This window comes from Tyto alba, unplaced genomic scaffold (assembly GCF_018691265.1).
Source record: "Tyto alba isolate M040663 unplaced genomic scaffold, T.alba_DEE_v4.0 Super-Scaffold_1, whole genome shotgun sequence".
Taxonomy (NCBI): domain Eukaryota; kingdom Metazoa; phylum Chordata; class Aves; order Strigiformes; family Tytonidae; genus Tyto; species Tyto alba.
In genome coordinates, this window is record NW_024881261.1 from 16,142,279 (window position 1) to 16,157,632 (window position 15,354).

A 15,354-nucleotide genomic window follows, 5' to 3' on the forward strand; every position below is an offset into this window, starting at 1 on the left:
CAGCTTCAGATAACGCCTGAAGGAAAAAACAGTGATTAAAAGATCTGAAGGCAAATGGAAAAAGCGATAAAGCAGATGCACGTAGCAGAGGGCAAGCTGACTGGCTCAGCCCTCTTGCTCGCTCCAGAGAGACTTGGGCTTTGCAATGAAGGAAATGAGTCAAGCTGCTCACATACGTCCCCTGTGCCTGACCCAGCTTTCAGGATGGTCCCTGTGCTTGGGCCAAGGAGCAGCACAAAGCAACACCTGCACTCGCCCCACCGCGGGAGCAGACCAGATCGCCCTTGGCTTATCGGTACCTGCAGCTCTTGCAGTGCCCATCCACGTGGGACGTGCGGGGGGGGACACTGAAAGTCCCCGTGCTACCCTCCCCAATAGAGGGAGGGAGGTGTGGGCTGCAGGCACCCCGTAAACTAACCGGAAACTCAAGGAGGGCACAACTTGGGGTGACACCTCATGGACAGGGAAGGGCCTGGCACCCACCCAGCCACAGGTGCAAAGGGCTGCCCGGGGAGGCTGAGCAGTGGTCCTGCGTCGACCTGTGGGCTAGGTCAGGACTCCAAGAGCTGGCTGTGGGCAGAGCGCACTTGGGGACCCCAGCAAGAGCCCTCCAGTCCCAGGCACAGCCCCAGCTTGTGCCAGCAGTGGGGAACCCTCCCTGCCCCTACCCCTGCGTCTTTCCGTCTCAGCCAGATGTGAAGAGCACAGCCACGTACCCGCAGTGCACGCACACACCCTATTTATTGTTTGGACACCAAAAATCACAGCCTTGGAAAGAGTCAGGCTCCCTGCAAAAATAAATAGTCACATTTTTCGAGCAGTGGGCCTGGGTGAGCAGGTTCCCACTGGCCGGCAGCGCAGGCTGTGGTGGCATGGGCCGTACAAGCTACCCTGAGCCCACAGGGTCTGGTGGCAGGAGAGGGAGGTGAAATCTCACCTGGAGCAGTGCAAGGGGCAGCCTCCCTCCCATATATACCAGGACATTGTCACATAATAGAAATTGAGGAGGGGGTTTCAGCTGGGGAGTCCCAACCTGCTCCCCCAGCGCCCAGGGAGAAGGTGCAGCAGACAGAGCAGCCGTGTCCATCTCCTCCGTGTCCGTGCTGTGGGCAACGGGGGCTAATGCCTCGTGGATGGCCGGGGGATTTTGTAGAAGTTGAACGTGGGTGGCCTGTAAAATCCAGGTCACCTGTGTCACCCCCAGCGACAGAGGGGAGCAAGGGACGGCACAGGATGCATGCAGGTGGCCAAATGCCATCCCTCCCCTGTCACCCAGCCCCAGAGGAAAGAGGGACCCCCACCTCCCCACAAGCTTGGGGGGGGCTGGGAACAGCAGCACTCCCAAACTTCGGAGTATGGGGAGACCCCAGAACCGTCTACGTGGCACAGGTCTCACTTTCCCAGTCCTCCCCTGGTACCAGCACACTCCTCGGCCTGCACTCACCCTGTTCCCCACCTCACCCCACCTCCCTCTGTGCCCTGTCCCTGCTTCATGCCATAAGAGCCTCACCCCGCACAGGGACCTGGCACTGCTACTTACATCTCCAAGGCTTCATTCCTGGAGGGGAGAAAAAAGAGGAGACAGTGTCAGTGGGGCAAGAAGATGCCTTCTGGGACAGCCCAGCATCTCCCAGTGGCACAATGTCTCCTCTGGGGCACACGAGGACACGGGGCTGCAGGGTGCTATGGTCCCCTTCATCCCAGCTGCCCCATCTGGACACAGAACGTGGGCTCCTACAGCCGCCCCCCCCAAAACGTTGTTGGTGTCAGAGCATCACGGCTCCTTCCCCAGGCAGGCAGAGCAGGGCCCCACGCTCACCAGCTCAGTGGCGCGCAGCTCCCTCATGTCACAATTTCGGTTCCCCCCAAGTTTCCCTGGCAGCCGAGCCCGTGTCTCCAGCCAGCCCAGCTGCCGGCGGCAGGGGGAAGTGAAAGGCAGCAGGGCCACCGGTGGGGACCCCCGGCACACTGCGGGCAGGGCACCGCCCGGCTCAGCGCCACGTCCCACACACACCCCGTACAACCCCAGCGTGGGTCCTCGGAGAGCCGGGGCATGGAGCGAGGAGGAGTGGGGCGGGCAGGGAGGAAGGCTGGCTGGGGTCACACTGGGCACGGGGGTGCTGCAAACCCTCGCTCCCCAGATGGCTGTGGCCCTGGAGCAGAGGGGTGGCATGCAGGGGGCCAGGGAACCCCCAGCAAGCCGGCTGCACCACCGGACCAAGCCGTAGCAGCTGAAAATCCAACTAGAAGCTGCTCACTACCCTCAGGGGTTTGTGGCCATGCTGGTGGTGGGGCTGCCGGTCAGGGGGCCCCAGAAGGATGTGAAAAGGGCCCCAGAGCTCCCCAGGGGAGCAGCACTGAGGTGCAGGTGGCCATGGACGCGTGAGCAAGCACTGCACCCTCGTGGCAATGACACCCACCGCAGAGCGCGTTGCGTTCCGCGCGGCACCAAGCTGTGCTCCCGTTTGGGGGCCCCAGCACAAAAAAACGGTACAAAGCAGAGTGAGCCAGGCTGGGGGCTGCATCCCTGCCATGCAAGCCAGTCTCCTTCCTCCAAGGGGGGCTGCACACACCTTTGGCTGCCCGAAGAGGAGTTGCAGAGCAGGCAGAGCCAGGCTCTTCTCCAAAACATCTCCGTCTTCAGAGGCTGAAGGTCTCAAGCAACCTCCCTGGTCCCCCCCAGCCCACATGACTTTAGGATCAGCCCCGCGGGCTGCCATGGGGCACATGAAGGGGCAGTTTGCTGTGCACGGGGGGGACTCCAGACCCAGCATGGTTGCAGGGGACAGGAGCTCCTCACCTGTAGACGTCGGCGATGTCCATGCGGCGGTAAAACTTGGCAAGTCTGACAGCCAGGATGATGCTGGGCAGCAGGAATAAGGTGCACCAGCCCAGGCTGAACCAGAAGGCGTTCTGGGTGCGGGGGGAGAGCCATCAGGGCCCAAACAGTGACTGAGAGAGCCTCTCCCGCTCCCAGGCCCCCCCAAAGACCACCCACCCACCCCTTCTCACAGCTTGGCCTTTGCTCTTAGCCACATCGATCCGCTGGGGAGATGCTGAGCCCTGCTTGCTCAGGACAGAGGTGGGTTCCCCTCATCCTGCTCATGAGGACAAAGGGACCTCATTGCCACCCCACACACGTATCACACCACACAATGCTGCCCCACCCACCAGAGAGTCCAGGATGTAGTCGCAGGTGATGGCCTCCACGTTATCCAGGGTCTGAGCTATAGGCTTGCAACGTGCCACATCTCCTGTCAGCTAGGGACACAGTGGGGACAGGACATGTTAACATCCCCAAAACCCTGCAGCCCATCTTCCTTTTCCCTCCACCCCACTGGGGGAGGCTCAACTCACCCTGCTCTTGGCCCAGGAGATATAGGTCTCAAAGAAATCCAACAGCTCCTCCAGGAAGGCCCATGTCTCCTGGGGAAGAGGGGGCGGCAAGCAGAGAGTGGAGATGCTGCACCCCCAGCCCAGTCTATACCCCATCTCCCCTCCCTGTCAGGATCGGGGCTGTCAGATCACCTCAACCCAGCAGCAATGAGGCTGCAAGCCCCACCCCACCCCCTTGCCTGGGGTGCCATAAGCAGGGGGGGCACCCAGGGGTGCAGGGGACCCTGGGGAAGACAACAGGGCAGGGCAAACAGCCAGACATTGTTTGGCATCCCTGCAGAGAGGGAGGTCTGGGGGTGGGGGTCCGGGTGGCTCGGCTGCAGGGCAAGGCGAGCTCACGTTCTTGATGATGTTGGCTGTCTCCCTCTCCAGGAACTCCTGGGTTTTGCTGGCTTTGTCCAGAGCAGCTTTTGTCTGTGCCTGGGGTGGAAGGTGCTCTCAGCAGCGTCATGGGGGAAGTGGGGTCCCCGCATCCCCTCCACCCTGCCTGGCAGCAATCCCTGACACACAGCAACTCTGAGCTGTGGTGTCCCCAGCAGTCACCTGCTGGTAGTGCCCGAGTTCCTTGGGTGGAGGGAGCCCACACCAGGCAGGGTCCGTGGTGTGGGCCCCCTCCCTCTGCCCCATGAGCAGCCCCTACAGTGCATGCTTGGAGAGTCCCACAGCAGCCACCAGCCCCCCCAGACTGCAGGTTAGTCCCCACCATCTCCATTGTGGGACCTCAAGGGCATTCTTCAGGGTGTCCCAGAGTGGGGTGCACTCAGGAGGCCCCCTTGTGCCGCTTACCTCAAGCTGGGCAGCCCTGCTCTGCACCAAGTTGATGTTCTCCTGCAGGCTTTGCTGGGGATGGAGAGAGCGGGGTTAGAGGTGCAGAACTCGTGGCTCAGCCAAGACCCCACCAGCAGGCTCTGAGCTCTAGGGGGGCCCAAGCCAGCACCCCCAGGACCTTCCCCACCACGGCATCACTCACCAACAGCCTGGAGAAGCTCATCTGCATCTCCTTGTCCAGCTCCTTCAGCTTGCGAGCACCAACCTTCAGGTCCTCTTTCACGTCTGTGCCCTGGAGGAGCTGCAGTTAGCAGCATCCCCCAGCACGGGGTCCCTGCCCCGCCACAACCCTCTGAGGGGGGGACTGGGCTGGAGAAAAGAGCTGGGCGAGGGTGAAGGGCCTCCCCTCGACACCCAGGCAGGTTGCGGAGGAGCCCTCGCAGCCAGTGGCAGGGACAAGGCAGCCATGGCCCCGGGATGACACGGTCTCTCACCGCTTTGTCTGCCAGCTGCTCCAGCTCTGCAGCCAGATCCAGGAGGCTTCCCTGGGTCACATTCTGATCCAGCTGGAAAAGGCAGAGAGAGCCGTGAAAATGGAGAACAGGGCTCACAGAGGAGCTGTACCCTATTCCTATGGGGCAGAGTGGAACCAGGGCCTCCCAGGTGGAGGAGGTGCCCAGTTGCCTCAAGGGGTGACACAGATGGTGAGGGACACCCTGGGACCCTGCAGTGGGACTCCGACAGCAGCAAAGGGCAGGGACCAGTGGATTCCCTCAACCCACATCCAGACCCCCCCATCCCAACACCAGGCTGCCCCCCAGCTCACCTGCTCCAGGGTGAGGGTAAAGTCAGGCGGCTGTGCAGCTCGGCTTGCATTCAGCAGCAAGTCTCTCTGGCTCTGGCTGAGCAAGGAGATTGGGCTCAGGGTGATGTTCATCTTCTCAAAGGCCATGGAGATCTCTTCTGTGTACTACCAGCATGAGGAGAGTCATGATGGGGCATGGTGCTGGCCCCTCACCATCCCTCCAGCACCAGCCCTGTGCCCCCAGCTCTGCCCCTCAGACCCTGGCACCCCCATGCTCACCTGGGTGATGTTCAAGAGCTTGTCCAGGGACACACTCTGGTCCAAATGCAGCGTTTGCCACAGGGCAGCATCTCGCTGGCACTGCCTGCCAGAGGAGGACACAGGGCTGAAAACAGCGCAGGCAAGAGCCACCCCCTCCCAGGACCATGTCCTCACCCGTGTGGTCACCTTGCTCCTTCCCTGGCATTGGCACCTGCCTGCAGCCAGGGCAAGCTGCCCCCATCCCAGAACGCATCTGAGGGCGCTGAGCAGCTGTACCCCTCCCCAAAAGTGCGTTTCCAAGGCTAGGACCCACCTGTACATCTCCGAGAAGTTTGCTGTGCCACCCTCCTGGCCCAGCAGCTCTGACAGGTTGAAGCCAGGGATGAGGCCGGGGGTGTCCAGGAGCTGAGAGCAAGGGAGCAGAGGGAGAAACTAGACAAAGTGCAGACCTGGGAAGAGCCAGCGCTGCCTCTGCTCCGCCAGCAGCCTTTGGAAAGGCAGCAGTGGCTCCGGGCACGGGTGTCTCCCCACAGGGAGCTCACCTGGAAGAGTTGCTGGCTGCGCCAGGACTCACAGATGAGCATGTAGACGTTCCCCCCCAGCACGAAGGTGATCAGCACCAGCAGCATCAGCAGCCAGGAGAAGATGAAGCTGAAGCCGACCCCTCTGCCGGGACAGAGATGCTGTCAGCACCCGAGGCCCTGGAGCACGGCCGGGCTGTACCCTGGGGCTTGCACGCCCGCACAGCCTCTCCCAGCTTTGCAAGCCACCAGGACCCGCAGAGCCACGGGACCACGCACACCCTGCCAGGCCCCTGCCCACAAGGGGTGAACATGCTCCGCTCAAACGCCTGTCACTGGCACCACGTTTTAACCCCACATTTACCGCCTGCAGGGTGAGTTTCCATGGGGAAGGCCATTAAGCCACAGTAATTTGATGATTTAGGAGCTTGAGCATCCCCAGGCCCAGCCCTGCCCACCCGTCCCACCGCTCCCACGTGTGTCCTCGGCAGCCAAGGGAGCCTCACGCCATGAAGAAGTTCCCGCCGGCATTGGAGAGGCTGCTGCGCTCCGTGGGCAGCATGCTTTCCTTCAGCCCCAGGGGCCCCAGCAGCAGCCCAACGACGTTGCAGAGGACCACCAGCAGCACCATGCAGCACAGGAGGACACACACGCTCCACCTGGGCCAAGAAGAGGGGCGGGAGTCAGAGAGCAGTGCCTGGCATCCCATCTTGGGGAGGAAAAATCCCCCTGGTGCCATAGCAGAGAAGGGACATGGGTGGCTGCAAGGTGGCTACCCTGCACCCACAGCCCCGCCGCCGAGCAACTTCCAGCTCCAGCAACTGGAGGATCAACAGTCTGAGCCTCTCCAGACAAGGGGGCCAGGGAATGCAGCAGCCCCTCACGTACCTGAGCCCATCCAAGTTGATGATCGGCTCCCTGCTCTCCTCCAGCACTGACGTGGCGTTGCCCACAAAGGCCCCAACATTGCCCTCCACATCCAGGAGTGGCAGCTGCTCCTGCAAGCTCCTGATCTCCTGCCTGATGAGGCCCAGCTGGTCCTGGGTCTCTGCAGGGGATGGGACAGGTTGGTGCTGTGAACTGCTGCCTGAGTCCTGCTCATCTGGGGCAGCGGGGACTGGGAGAGGATGGTCAGGGGGTAGGTTTGGTCAAGGATGGCATCAGCACAATAGCACCTGGGGACCTGGGAACAGCCAGGGCTGCAGTCAGTGGGGTGGCAGCAGGGGAGGTCTCCGAGCAGGGGTGGGATGAGAAGGGAGCATGGAGCCCTGAGAGAGGGGGAATTTGGCACATGGGGCACTGCTTACTTGTCACCACATCCTGGGACTGCTCTTGCACCTTGGCAGGGGTCGTGTCCAGCGTGCTGTTAACCTGCATCCAGGGAGGGGCACAGCACACAGCCCAGGCCTGAGCAGCACGTTCCCTCTGTCCCCAGATCCCAGTGGCACAGGACAGCCAGGCTCCCCCCCAGAACCCAGCCCTGACCATGCCAGCGCCCAGGGGTGGTAGAGACAGCAGGCAGGCCCTGGCCGAGACAGACCTCCAACCAGCAGATCCCTCCATGCAACAGCAACTAACTCTTCCCGAGCCAAGCCCTCACAGTGCAGCCCCAGCAGTGCCAGGGGCACCCAGCCCTGTGCTGGGGTGCAGAGGGATCCCTCACCTTCTTTAAATCGTCTGCTATGTTGGAGCCAGACACATCACCCAGTGCCTCCAGCTGCTCCTCCACACTGGGGATCTGTGAGGAAGAACCCTGGGGTGAGGGGGCTGCGGGGGGCTGGGAAAGGTGCTGCCAGGCACCCCTCATCCCGCACCCTGCCCTTCCTCACCGTGCTGAAGTTGGCACTGAAGGCGAGGCTGTCCAGGGACACGCTGCCGCATGGGCGGCCGCAGCGCCGGAGGGTCTGGTTGAGGCCATCCCCCAGGCTGGCCAGCCGCTGTCTGTAGCTGCTCTGCAGCTCTTCAAGGTGTGAGCGAGTGTTGGTGACGCTGCTGAAGGTGGCCGCCAGTGTCTCCATCCCTGGGGAGACAGTGGTGGGGCTCAGGGCTTCTTTCTGCCTGTGCAGCTGGGGCAGCCCGCCAAGTCCCAACATTTGCCCCAGGCTGCAGCTGGGAGGCCAGGTGGACCCCCATCCCTGGGCGCCTTCCCCAGACATGCACCTACCCCAGCTCTCAGCCCTGACATCCCCCCCCAGGTCCCCTCCAAGGCCCTGCCAGCCCCCCAGGGATGGGACCACTACCTTGCAAGAGGCTCTGGAGGGATCCCAGAGCCCCGTCCGTGCTGCTCCTGATGCCCAAGATGATCATGCCGCCCAGGTTGGGCCCAATTTCTGCAGAGATGGGAGAGATCTTGTCAATGACGGGACCCCTGGGATCACAGGGCTTGCAGTGGAGCTCCTGAAAACACTGACACACCCCCCCGCCCAGGACACCATCCCATAGCCAACCCCCAGGTGGGGGGCAGAGGGCACACCCCAACCCTGCCACCACCTGCATCACCCTCCCGCCAGAGAGGAGCCTGAATGGGGAAAAGCAGCAGCTGGAGCAGAGCAGGAGCCAGGAGGAGCCCCCAAACCCACTCCCTTTAGACATCCCCCATGAGAACCAGCCCAGTGGCCCCCCAGGGTCAGCAACCATCTGCAGGGTAGCGGGGCACACCCGCGCAGCACCCCCAGCTGCCCCCACTCCCCAGACACCCCCAGCCCTGTCGGAACAGCTCGCCGTGGGTGCATGGGGGTGCCCGTCTTTGCTCACACCCTCACCCTGGAGGCTGCGGTTGGCGTAGCCCAGCGGGACGTCGCTGCTGTCGATGATAAAATTGATTTGCTGCAGGGACAAAGACGGGGTGTCAGTGTGGATGGGGACCCTGCCCTGCCTCCAGCCCCACTGGGGGCTATGTGGGCTGCTCTCCTCGCCTGGGCCCTTGCCCCCCAAGAGGCATCCCAGCCCGGTGGGAGGGGTGACCAGGCGTGCCTGGGGGATGGAGGCCAGGTAGGTGCGGACGTTGTCCAGGGTGTCGTTGATGTTGGGGAAGCTGCCACACACGGCCTGGGAGAAGCGGGTGTTGCTGACGAAGGCGCAGACATCACCAGCCCTACAAGGGAAGGGCAGCAGGGTCAGCGCCGGGGGAGCTCGGTCCTCCCCCAGGACCTTCTGAATCCACTCGCACCAACCCCAGGCTGCAGGGTCCGGAGCACGCCGCTGAGCCCCACTTCCAGAGCATTCCAGCGAGTGCCCTGCACACAGCCAAGCGACCAGAGAGGAGCGGCATGGGAAACTGAGGCGTGGGGGACCCCGCTGCCTGGTGCGCCCGCATTTCCCCTCAGCGAAGCTATCGGGAAGGGTCTGCGCCCTGCCAACATGCAGCCCCCCGGGGGCCAGCTCCCCACTGCTGCCGCTTCCTCTCCTTTGTCCCGCCGTGCTGGGATCTGCTCCTGTGAACAATGGCAGCTTCCTGGCACAGCGGCCAAGCGCCAGCATTTCTACCCGCCCTCAGGTCCCATCCGGAGCCTCCCGGCCGGCGTACTCACAGGAGGAGTGCAGAGACCAGCAGGACAGAGGCCCAGAGCGCCCGGCGCCAGCAGCCCATCTGCCGGCCTTGCTTCTGGTACATACGGCCCCCGCAGTTCCCGCAGCAGCGGCAGCAGCAGAAGCAGCATCCCACCAGGGGCACGAGGATGATGAAGAGGAGCCCAATGGCCATGCAGACCAGGAAACCCAGTTCATAGAGCAGCAGCTGGGAGAGGAAGAATGAAGCAGCGTTAACACTGGTGCCCCTGAAGGCTCCCCAGCTCCGAGGGTCCTGTCCAGACCCTCACAGAGCAGGATGGGTCCCTCTTTGCTGCTGCCCAGCACCAGGGGCTCAGCCTCGAAGCAGCACCCACCAACATCCCCCAGCCCGTGGTGGTCTGGGGCTGCTGGCTCCCTGCCCTGGCTGCCCACTCACCTCCTGGACTTGCTCCCTGATGGCTTCCTCATTCTGGGGCTGCCCAAAATCTGCAATCAGTTCTGGGCAATAAGAAGCAGAGAGGGTTGTGAGCAGGTGCTGGGCCCTGGGGGGCTCTCCAGGAGGACCCCACACCCTGCTCACCCCAGAAAGGGGCTCCCAGCACCAGGCATCACCTCCAGTGCTGTGGCTCAGAGCAGCTGTGAGTGCATGGCAGGTTTCTCCCTTCCAGCTGTCCCTCCCTCGCCATTGTGTCACACAGCCCTTTTTCACCCAGGAAAATCACTGCCAGCCCCCAGGCTCTCAGGGGTCCCTGGAGCAAGGGGGTCCTCTCCCCAGCAGGCACCAGGGACAGGCTCAGGGGAAGATGGTCCAACAACCACCTCCTGCATCCCAGCCCCAGGCAGATACCCAGCCAGTGTGGGTTGAGCGCTGGGGCAAAGTTCCCCCATTACGCTGCCTCTTTCATGCCCCAGAGCCTCATTACAGGCCAAACTGACACACAGCGCCGTGTGATTGTACCCCAGGGTCTGTGTGACACATACAGTGCCAGCCATTGTGTTGTTTGCCAGCCACATGTTTTCCTGCAAGTTGCTGGTGAGCAGGGGCTGAGCCTGGGGTCGTGGCATCAACCATGTCGACCTGCAGCAACTTTGGGGCAGAGCTATGCCACATCCCCTCGGAGATGAAGGAGGGTGGGCGAGTGCTGGAAGAAGTGGGGTGCGCAGGGGGTGCCTGCAGCGCTGCCGTGCAGGCGCTGGCACTGCGACACGCTGCTCTTGGTGGCCCCAAGTCGGGTCCTGCCTAAGCACACCTTGTCACCTGCAAGCACAGAGGGCTGCAAGCCAGGCAAGGACCCCACAAACTCGCAGGCAGTGTGCCGTTTGCTCTGCACATTTTGTTGGGACTTGGGATGAAGATACCTGGAGGGAGGAAGGGACAGGACTCTGCAAGGTGGCACTGCCACCAAAGCCTGTCCTGGGGCCCGCCTGACACTGCCCCACAGTTGTGACGGGACACAGGCAGGACACAGCTGGCAGTACTCAGGGACCCCATTCCGTTTCCCGACCCCCCCCCATACCCCTCCTAACCCAGTACCCCAGCATTTAAATGCTGGATGGACAGTCACCAGTGCAGGAGGGCTCAGGCTCAACCAGCATCCTGCAGCTCCAAGCAGCCCCCCCGTCCCATCGCCAGCCCCCCCACCGCTGTGCACCCACCTACGGGCAGGGTGTTGGGCTGCACCAGCCGCAGGAAGCCATGCACCATCCCCACCAGGCCCGGCACGCTGCTCCCCGGTGCTTCAGGGCCGGGGCCGTACACGGGCTGTGAGATGTTCCCCAGCTCCATCGCGGCAGCTCCGGCGGGCGCCTGGGCACAGAAAGGGGCTGTCGGTGTCGTTGGGGTGCAGGGCAACCCGGGCTGCCCTGCCTCTGAGCAGGAAATGCAGGGAGAAAAAAATAAGACACCTGCCAGCTCCTGCCCGGAAGGAAAGAACTGTGGGAGAACACCGAGGAGGGATGGGGAGCCTCGGGAGCAGCAGGGTGGGGAGACAGGCAGGAGGTGCCCAGGAGAGACCAGAGGGGCTGTGGGGGATGAAGCAGAGATGAAGCACTTACCTTGTCCTGTGGCACCTCTGAGCGCCCACGTCTGCCGCAGGGCCCCGCCGCACGGTGTCAGCGCCCAGGCTTTATGGTTTGTTTAAGTTTCAGCTGCGGTTGCTGAAAAGCTGCTTGTCGGGGAAGGCGGCGGTGCTGGGATCGCCCCACCCTGCCCCGGCCACCGCCCTGGCACGCAGCCACCCTGGGCACTACCTCTCCATACCCGAGCACCACCAACCCGTCCCAACCCAGGCACTGGGGAGAAACCCCTCTCCTCCCCCTCTGCGGAGCTCCCGTGCCCTTTCTGGTTTCCTCCCGTCCCGACCCAGGGGCTGGGTGTCCCCTGGTGATCCCGAGGGCCGGCGGCCATCCCTCCTGCTCCACCCCAGCACCAGCTGCATCCCTCCGGGATGGGGCACACTGGGCCGGCCACGCTTTCGGCACAGACCAGCTCTAGCCACAGAAACAGATTTTGCATTTTAAAAACCTTCCCAAACGGGGCATTGCAGCAAACCTGGCGTTTTCCGCATGCACCTCCAGTCGTCGTCCCCCTTCCCAAGCGGGAGACAACCTCAGGGGCCCCCGGACGGGATTTCGCCTCCACGGCTGGAGGTCTGCCAGCGCCTGCCCAGCTCCATCTCCCCCTCCCCGCCCACCGAGGAGGTCTCCCACGCCGCAGGACCCACGCACGGCTCTACCCCTGCCACCGCCCCGTGGTCCTTAACCCCCCGCCCCGCTGCCGGGGTCCTCGCCGGGGCTCCGAGAGCCGCAGCCCGGGGCAGGGTCGGGGGGTGCCGGGGGTCGCTCCCGGTTGTGCCGCGGACGCACCCGGTGGGCGCGGGGCAGGTGCCCCGGGGGTCGCCTCCCGGCTGGCGACGGCGTCGGCAGGAGGTCCTCGGCACGGCTCCGCACCGAAACGGCGGCGCGGGCGGCCCCGGGAGGGGTGGGCAGGACCGGACGGGGCCACCCCTTCCGCCCCGGCCCCCCGGGGTCTGCCCGGGGCGTGCGGCCGCCCCGGCCCCCGCCTCTGCCGGGAGAGAGCCCCCGGCACCCGCCCCGCCGTGCCGTGGCACCCCGCCTCCGCTCCGGGGGGGACCCCCGCCCCACCACATCCCGCATCTGCCCCCAGAGACCCCCGGCTCCTGCCCTGTCCCACCTGGGGGAGCCCCCTGCCCTCAGTGCCCAGACCCTCTGCCCCATGCCCAGGTGATGCTCCCTCTCTTCCCCCCAGACACCCAGCTTGGTTCCCACGCTGCCAGACCCCTCCAGCAGCCCACCCTGCCCCAGCCCCCATGCCCAGAGCTTCCCACGCTGCCCACCTTGCCACCATGCCCTGCACCTCCCCGGGGCAGCCGATGCCCCCAGCATGGTCCTTGGCCCCTGCCCCAGCCCCGTGTCCCTGTATGGGGCACCATGTGCTTTCGGATGGGCGCCAGCGGGGAGTCCGGGTGAGCCATACCCGTATGTGCTTTGCATGGCCAGGCTCCCCGGACCCCCAGCGCCGATGGCTTGCTGGCTGCCACCTCCCAGGTTACTGCTTAACTTTCCCTGGCACAAGCAGGAGACAAGCTCTCTGTGACCTTGGGTGAAGGCGGCACGGGGAGGAAGGTTCTCACAGTGCTGGGGCTGATGTGGGGAGGGAGGTTTCAGGGTTTCACGGGCAACCTTAGGCTCTCCAGCTGAGATCTCAACCCCAGAGTGTTCCCTCAGGGCCCTCCGCCAGCACCCGTGGGCAGGGGGCACGTGTGGAGCCAGGCACCAGGGACCCTTGCATGGGACGGGACCAGCTGCCCTGGGTGCTGCACTCCCCCAAATCGCTGCGTGCCCAGCTCCCACAGCCACGTGTGGGCAGGATCCAGCCAGGCATCCGTGGGATCCGTCACAGACGGCAGGATCTGCTTCTGCATTGCTCCCCTTCAGCCTGGGGCAACCCGCTGAGGCTGCCAGAGCTCGGTGTGTGTCAGGAGCGAGGGGGGTGGACACCTCAGCCCAGGGGGCCGCCCTGCTCCCACCATGGCACAGATATTCTACAGCCACCCCCTGCCCCAGCCCCGTCAGGGGGAAGGATGGCAAGGTGACATCCCTTGGTGTGGGTGTCAGCCTATGCCCTGCCCCTGATGAGAGGACAGGGGCCCATCCTGCCCTCCCGCCTCCACTGCATCAGCCCTCTTTTAAGAGCCTGGTTTCCCCCACATCCCTTTCTCCTGCATGTTTGGCTGGGGGGGGGGGGAGTTGTATGGGATGAGGCACCCACAGTTTAAGCCCACCGTGTCCCCATGGCTGGGGGCTGGACCCAGCTGCCCCCAGACCCCTCACCCAGTGCGGATAGCAAAATGCCATCTCTGGGGTCAGCTCTCTGTCCTGGTCTGGGAGAACTGGGAAACCAGCATCTTGCCACTGGTGCTGGAATGGGGCCCCCCAGCTTCTAGAGGCAGATCTGGGTAGTCCCTATGGAATCTGGTGCTGTGCCTCCCCGTCTGGGGGGGGACACCTGCCCCTCCTTTGCCCGCCCCCCCCCCCCCCCCGACACTTTCATGCCTCTCAGCTGCTGCTGCTCTGTTCCCACAGCAGGACCGTGCCACCCTCACTGCTTCTCAGGGGACGTGCCCATCACCTTGGTGTCCAGGCAGGCCCCGAGCCGCTTGTTTGCTCTGGCTGGGGAACTGGGCTGTTTCCCAGCAGCCCTGTGCCCCGTCCTTGCTGGGATTTCTGCTTTCCCTGGCGTGGCAGGGAGCCGGCTGGGGCCTGGCTGAGAACCAGCAGCCCGAGGCGAGCCAGCATTGTCCCAGGAGCACAGCGAGCCCTGTGCCTGCACCCCCCTGCCAGGGCACTGGGGGCACAAGGGGACACCCCCCCACCCCGCCTTGCCCATGTCTGCCAGGTCCCGTGCTCAGAAATAAGCGCTCAGGACAGCCTCAAACCGAAAAGTCATTTTATTGGTACCATACATGACTCATAAATGGCACAAACTATGGAGGGGAGGAAGGAGAAAAAAAAAAAAAAAAAAAAAATAGAGAAACAAAAAGGCATTACAGTGTGCCCGGGGAGGGCAGCAAGGGGCTCTGCACCCTCCACAGGAGCCCAGCAGCACGGCGGCAAGAATCGTACCCTAACTGCAAAGCAGAGCTCCCCCTCCCCGCCACACCAGGCTCCCACCCTGGGAGCCTGCCCCCCACCTGCAGAGGGGCTGTGGGGACCCCCCTCCTCGTGCCTACAGCTGGCGCTCCATGGGGCTGAGCCCTCCACCTCTGGGCTGCCCATGGAGGGGCCCGGGAGCCGACACAGGCATCTCTTCGGGGATTTGGGGCTTGAGATCAGGCCTGGGCTGAGCCAAGGGGCTCCCGTCTCCCTGCCTGACCCCAGGGACAGCAGAAAGAGGGGGGGGACAGAGGGGCTGCGCATCCCCCCCCCCCCTCCTGGCTTGGCCACCCCCTGCAGTCTCAGCCACGAGTGGGCAAGATGCAGGGTGCAAGCAACACCCCTGCTGCAGCCAGAGACCCCGCGCAGGGGACAGCCCCTCTGTGACGCCTGCCAGGCCCACGGGGCAGGGGGTACACGTGCTGCAGAATCCCCGGTGGGGAGCTGGGGTGGGGGGGGTGGGGGCGCGTGTCTGGTGGAGAGACTGGGGTGCACCCTCCCTCTCCCCCAAACTGCAGGGCTGCTTTGGCTACCCCGGGCTCCCTTACACACGCACAGACAGACACACAAACCTCTCTCACACGCACTCTTGCACGCACCCCCCCCCCCCCCCCAATCCCCAGGGCAGTCCCGTCCCCCCCCCCCAGCCATCCCCGTGGCAGCACTCACTGCAACTCCACCTCGGGGCTGTGCCGGTGGGGGTGCCCACAGGCAGCCCTGACCCCCGGCTCCCCCCAAGCCCCCCCCTCCAAGGATGCTGGGGTGAGCTGGTGAGCACAAACGCCCTCCCCTGGCACCTCCTGTCTTCTCCTTGGAAGAAGCCTTGGAAGGGATTTTTTTTTTTTTCTTTTTTTTTCTTTTTTTTTTAAACCAAAAAAACCCCCAAAATTATTATTTTTCTCATCGTTTCCCCTAACA

General features: G+C 63.9%; 1 protein-coding gene across 7 annotated transcripts; it reads right to left on the reverse strand.

Annotated features, from left to right (window-relative positions):
* Window positions 1-722: 722 nt before the first annotated feature.
* On the reverse strand, window positions 723-12,218 carry LOC104359807 (prominin-1-A). Of its 7 annotated transcripts, none has more exons than XM_042783975.1 (26): window positions 12,127-12,218; window positions 11,317-11,426; window positions 10,918-11,130; window positions 9,698-9,759; window positions 9,282-9,487; window positions 8,725-8,845; window positions 8,514-8,577; window positions 7,992-8,081; window positions 7,581-7,771; window positions 7,415-7,489; window positions 7,059-7,122; window positions 6,640-6,799; window positions 6,258-6,410; window positions 5,773-5,896; window positions 5,544-5,635; window positions 5,249-5,333; window positions 4,991-5,134; window positions 4,659-4,730; window positions 4,367-4,456; window positions 4,183-4,236; window positions 3,736-3,816; window positions 3,358-3,426; window positions 3,172-3,261; window positions 2,801-2,913; window positions 1,541-1,558; window positions 723-1,171 (listed from the first exon to the last, which is right to left on the reverse strand). In XM_042783975.1, the coding sequence occupies exons 3-26, from the start codon at window positions 11,045-11,047 to the stop codon at window positions 1,120-1,122; spliced, it is 2,400 nt and encodes a 799-aa protein (XP_042639909.1). In that variant the 5' UTR covers window positions 11,048-11,130; window positions 11,317-11,426; window positions 12,127-12,218; the 3' UTR covers window positions 723-1,119. The 7 variants fall into 7 exon arrangements, with proteins under 7 accessions (XP_042639909.1, XP_042640043.1, XP_032850018.2 ...); XM_042784109.1 differs by having other exon boundaries at window positions 11,317-11,418; window positions 12,127-12,208; XM_032994127.2 differs by lacking the exon at window positions 12,127-12,218 and adding an exon at window positions 11,813-11,875 and having other exon boundaries at window positions 11,317-11,418.
* Between the last annotated feature and the right edge of the window lie 3,136 nt (window positions 12,219-15,354).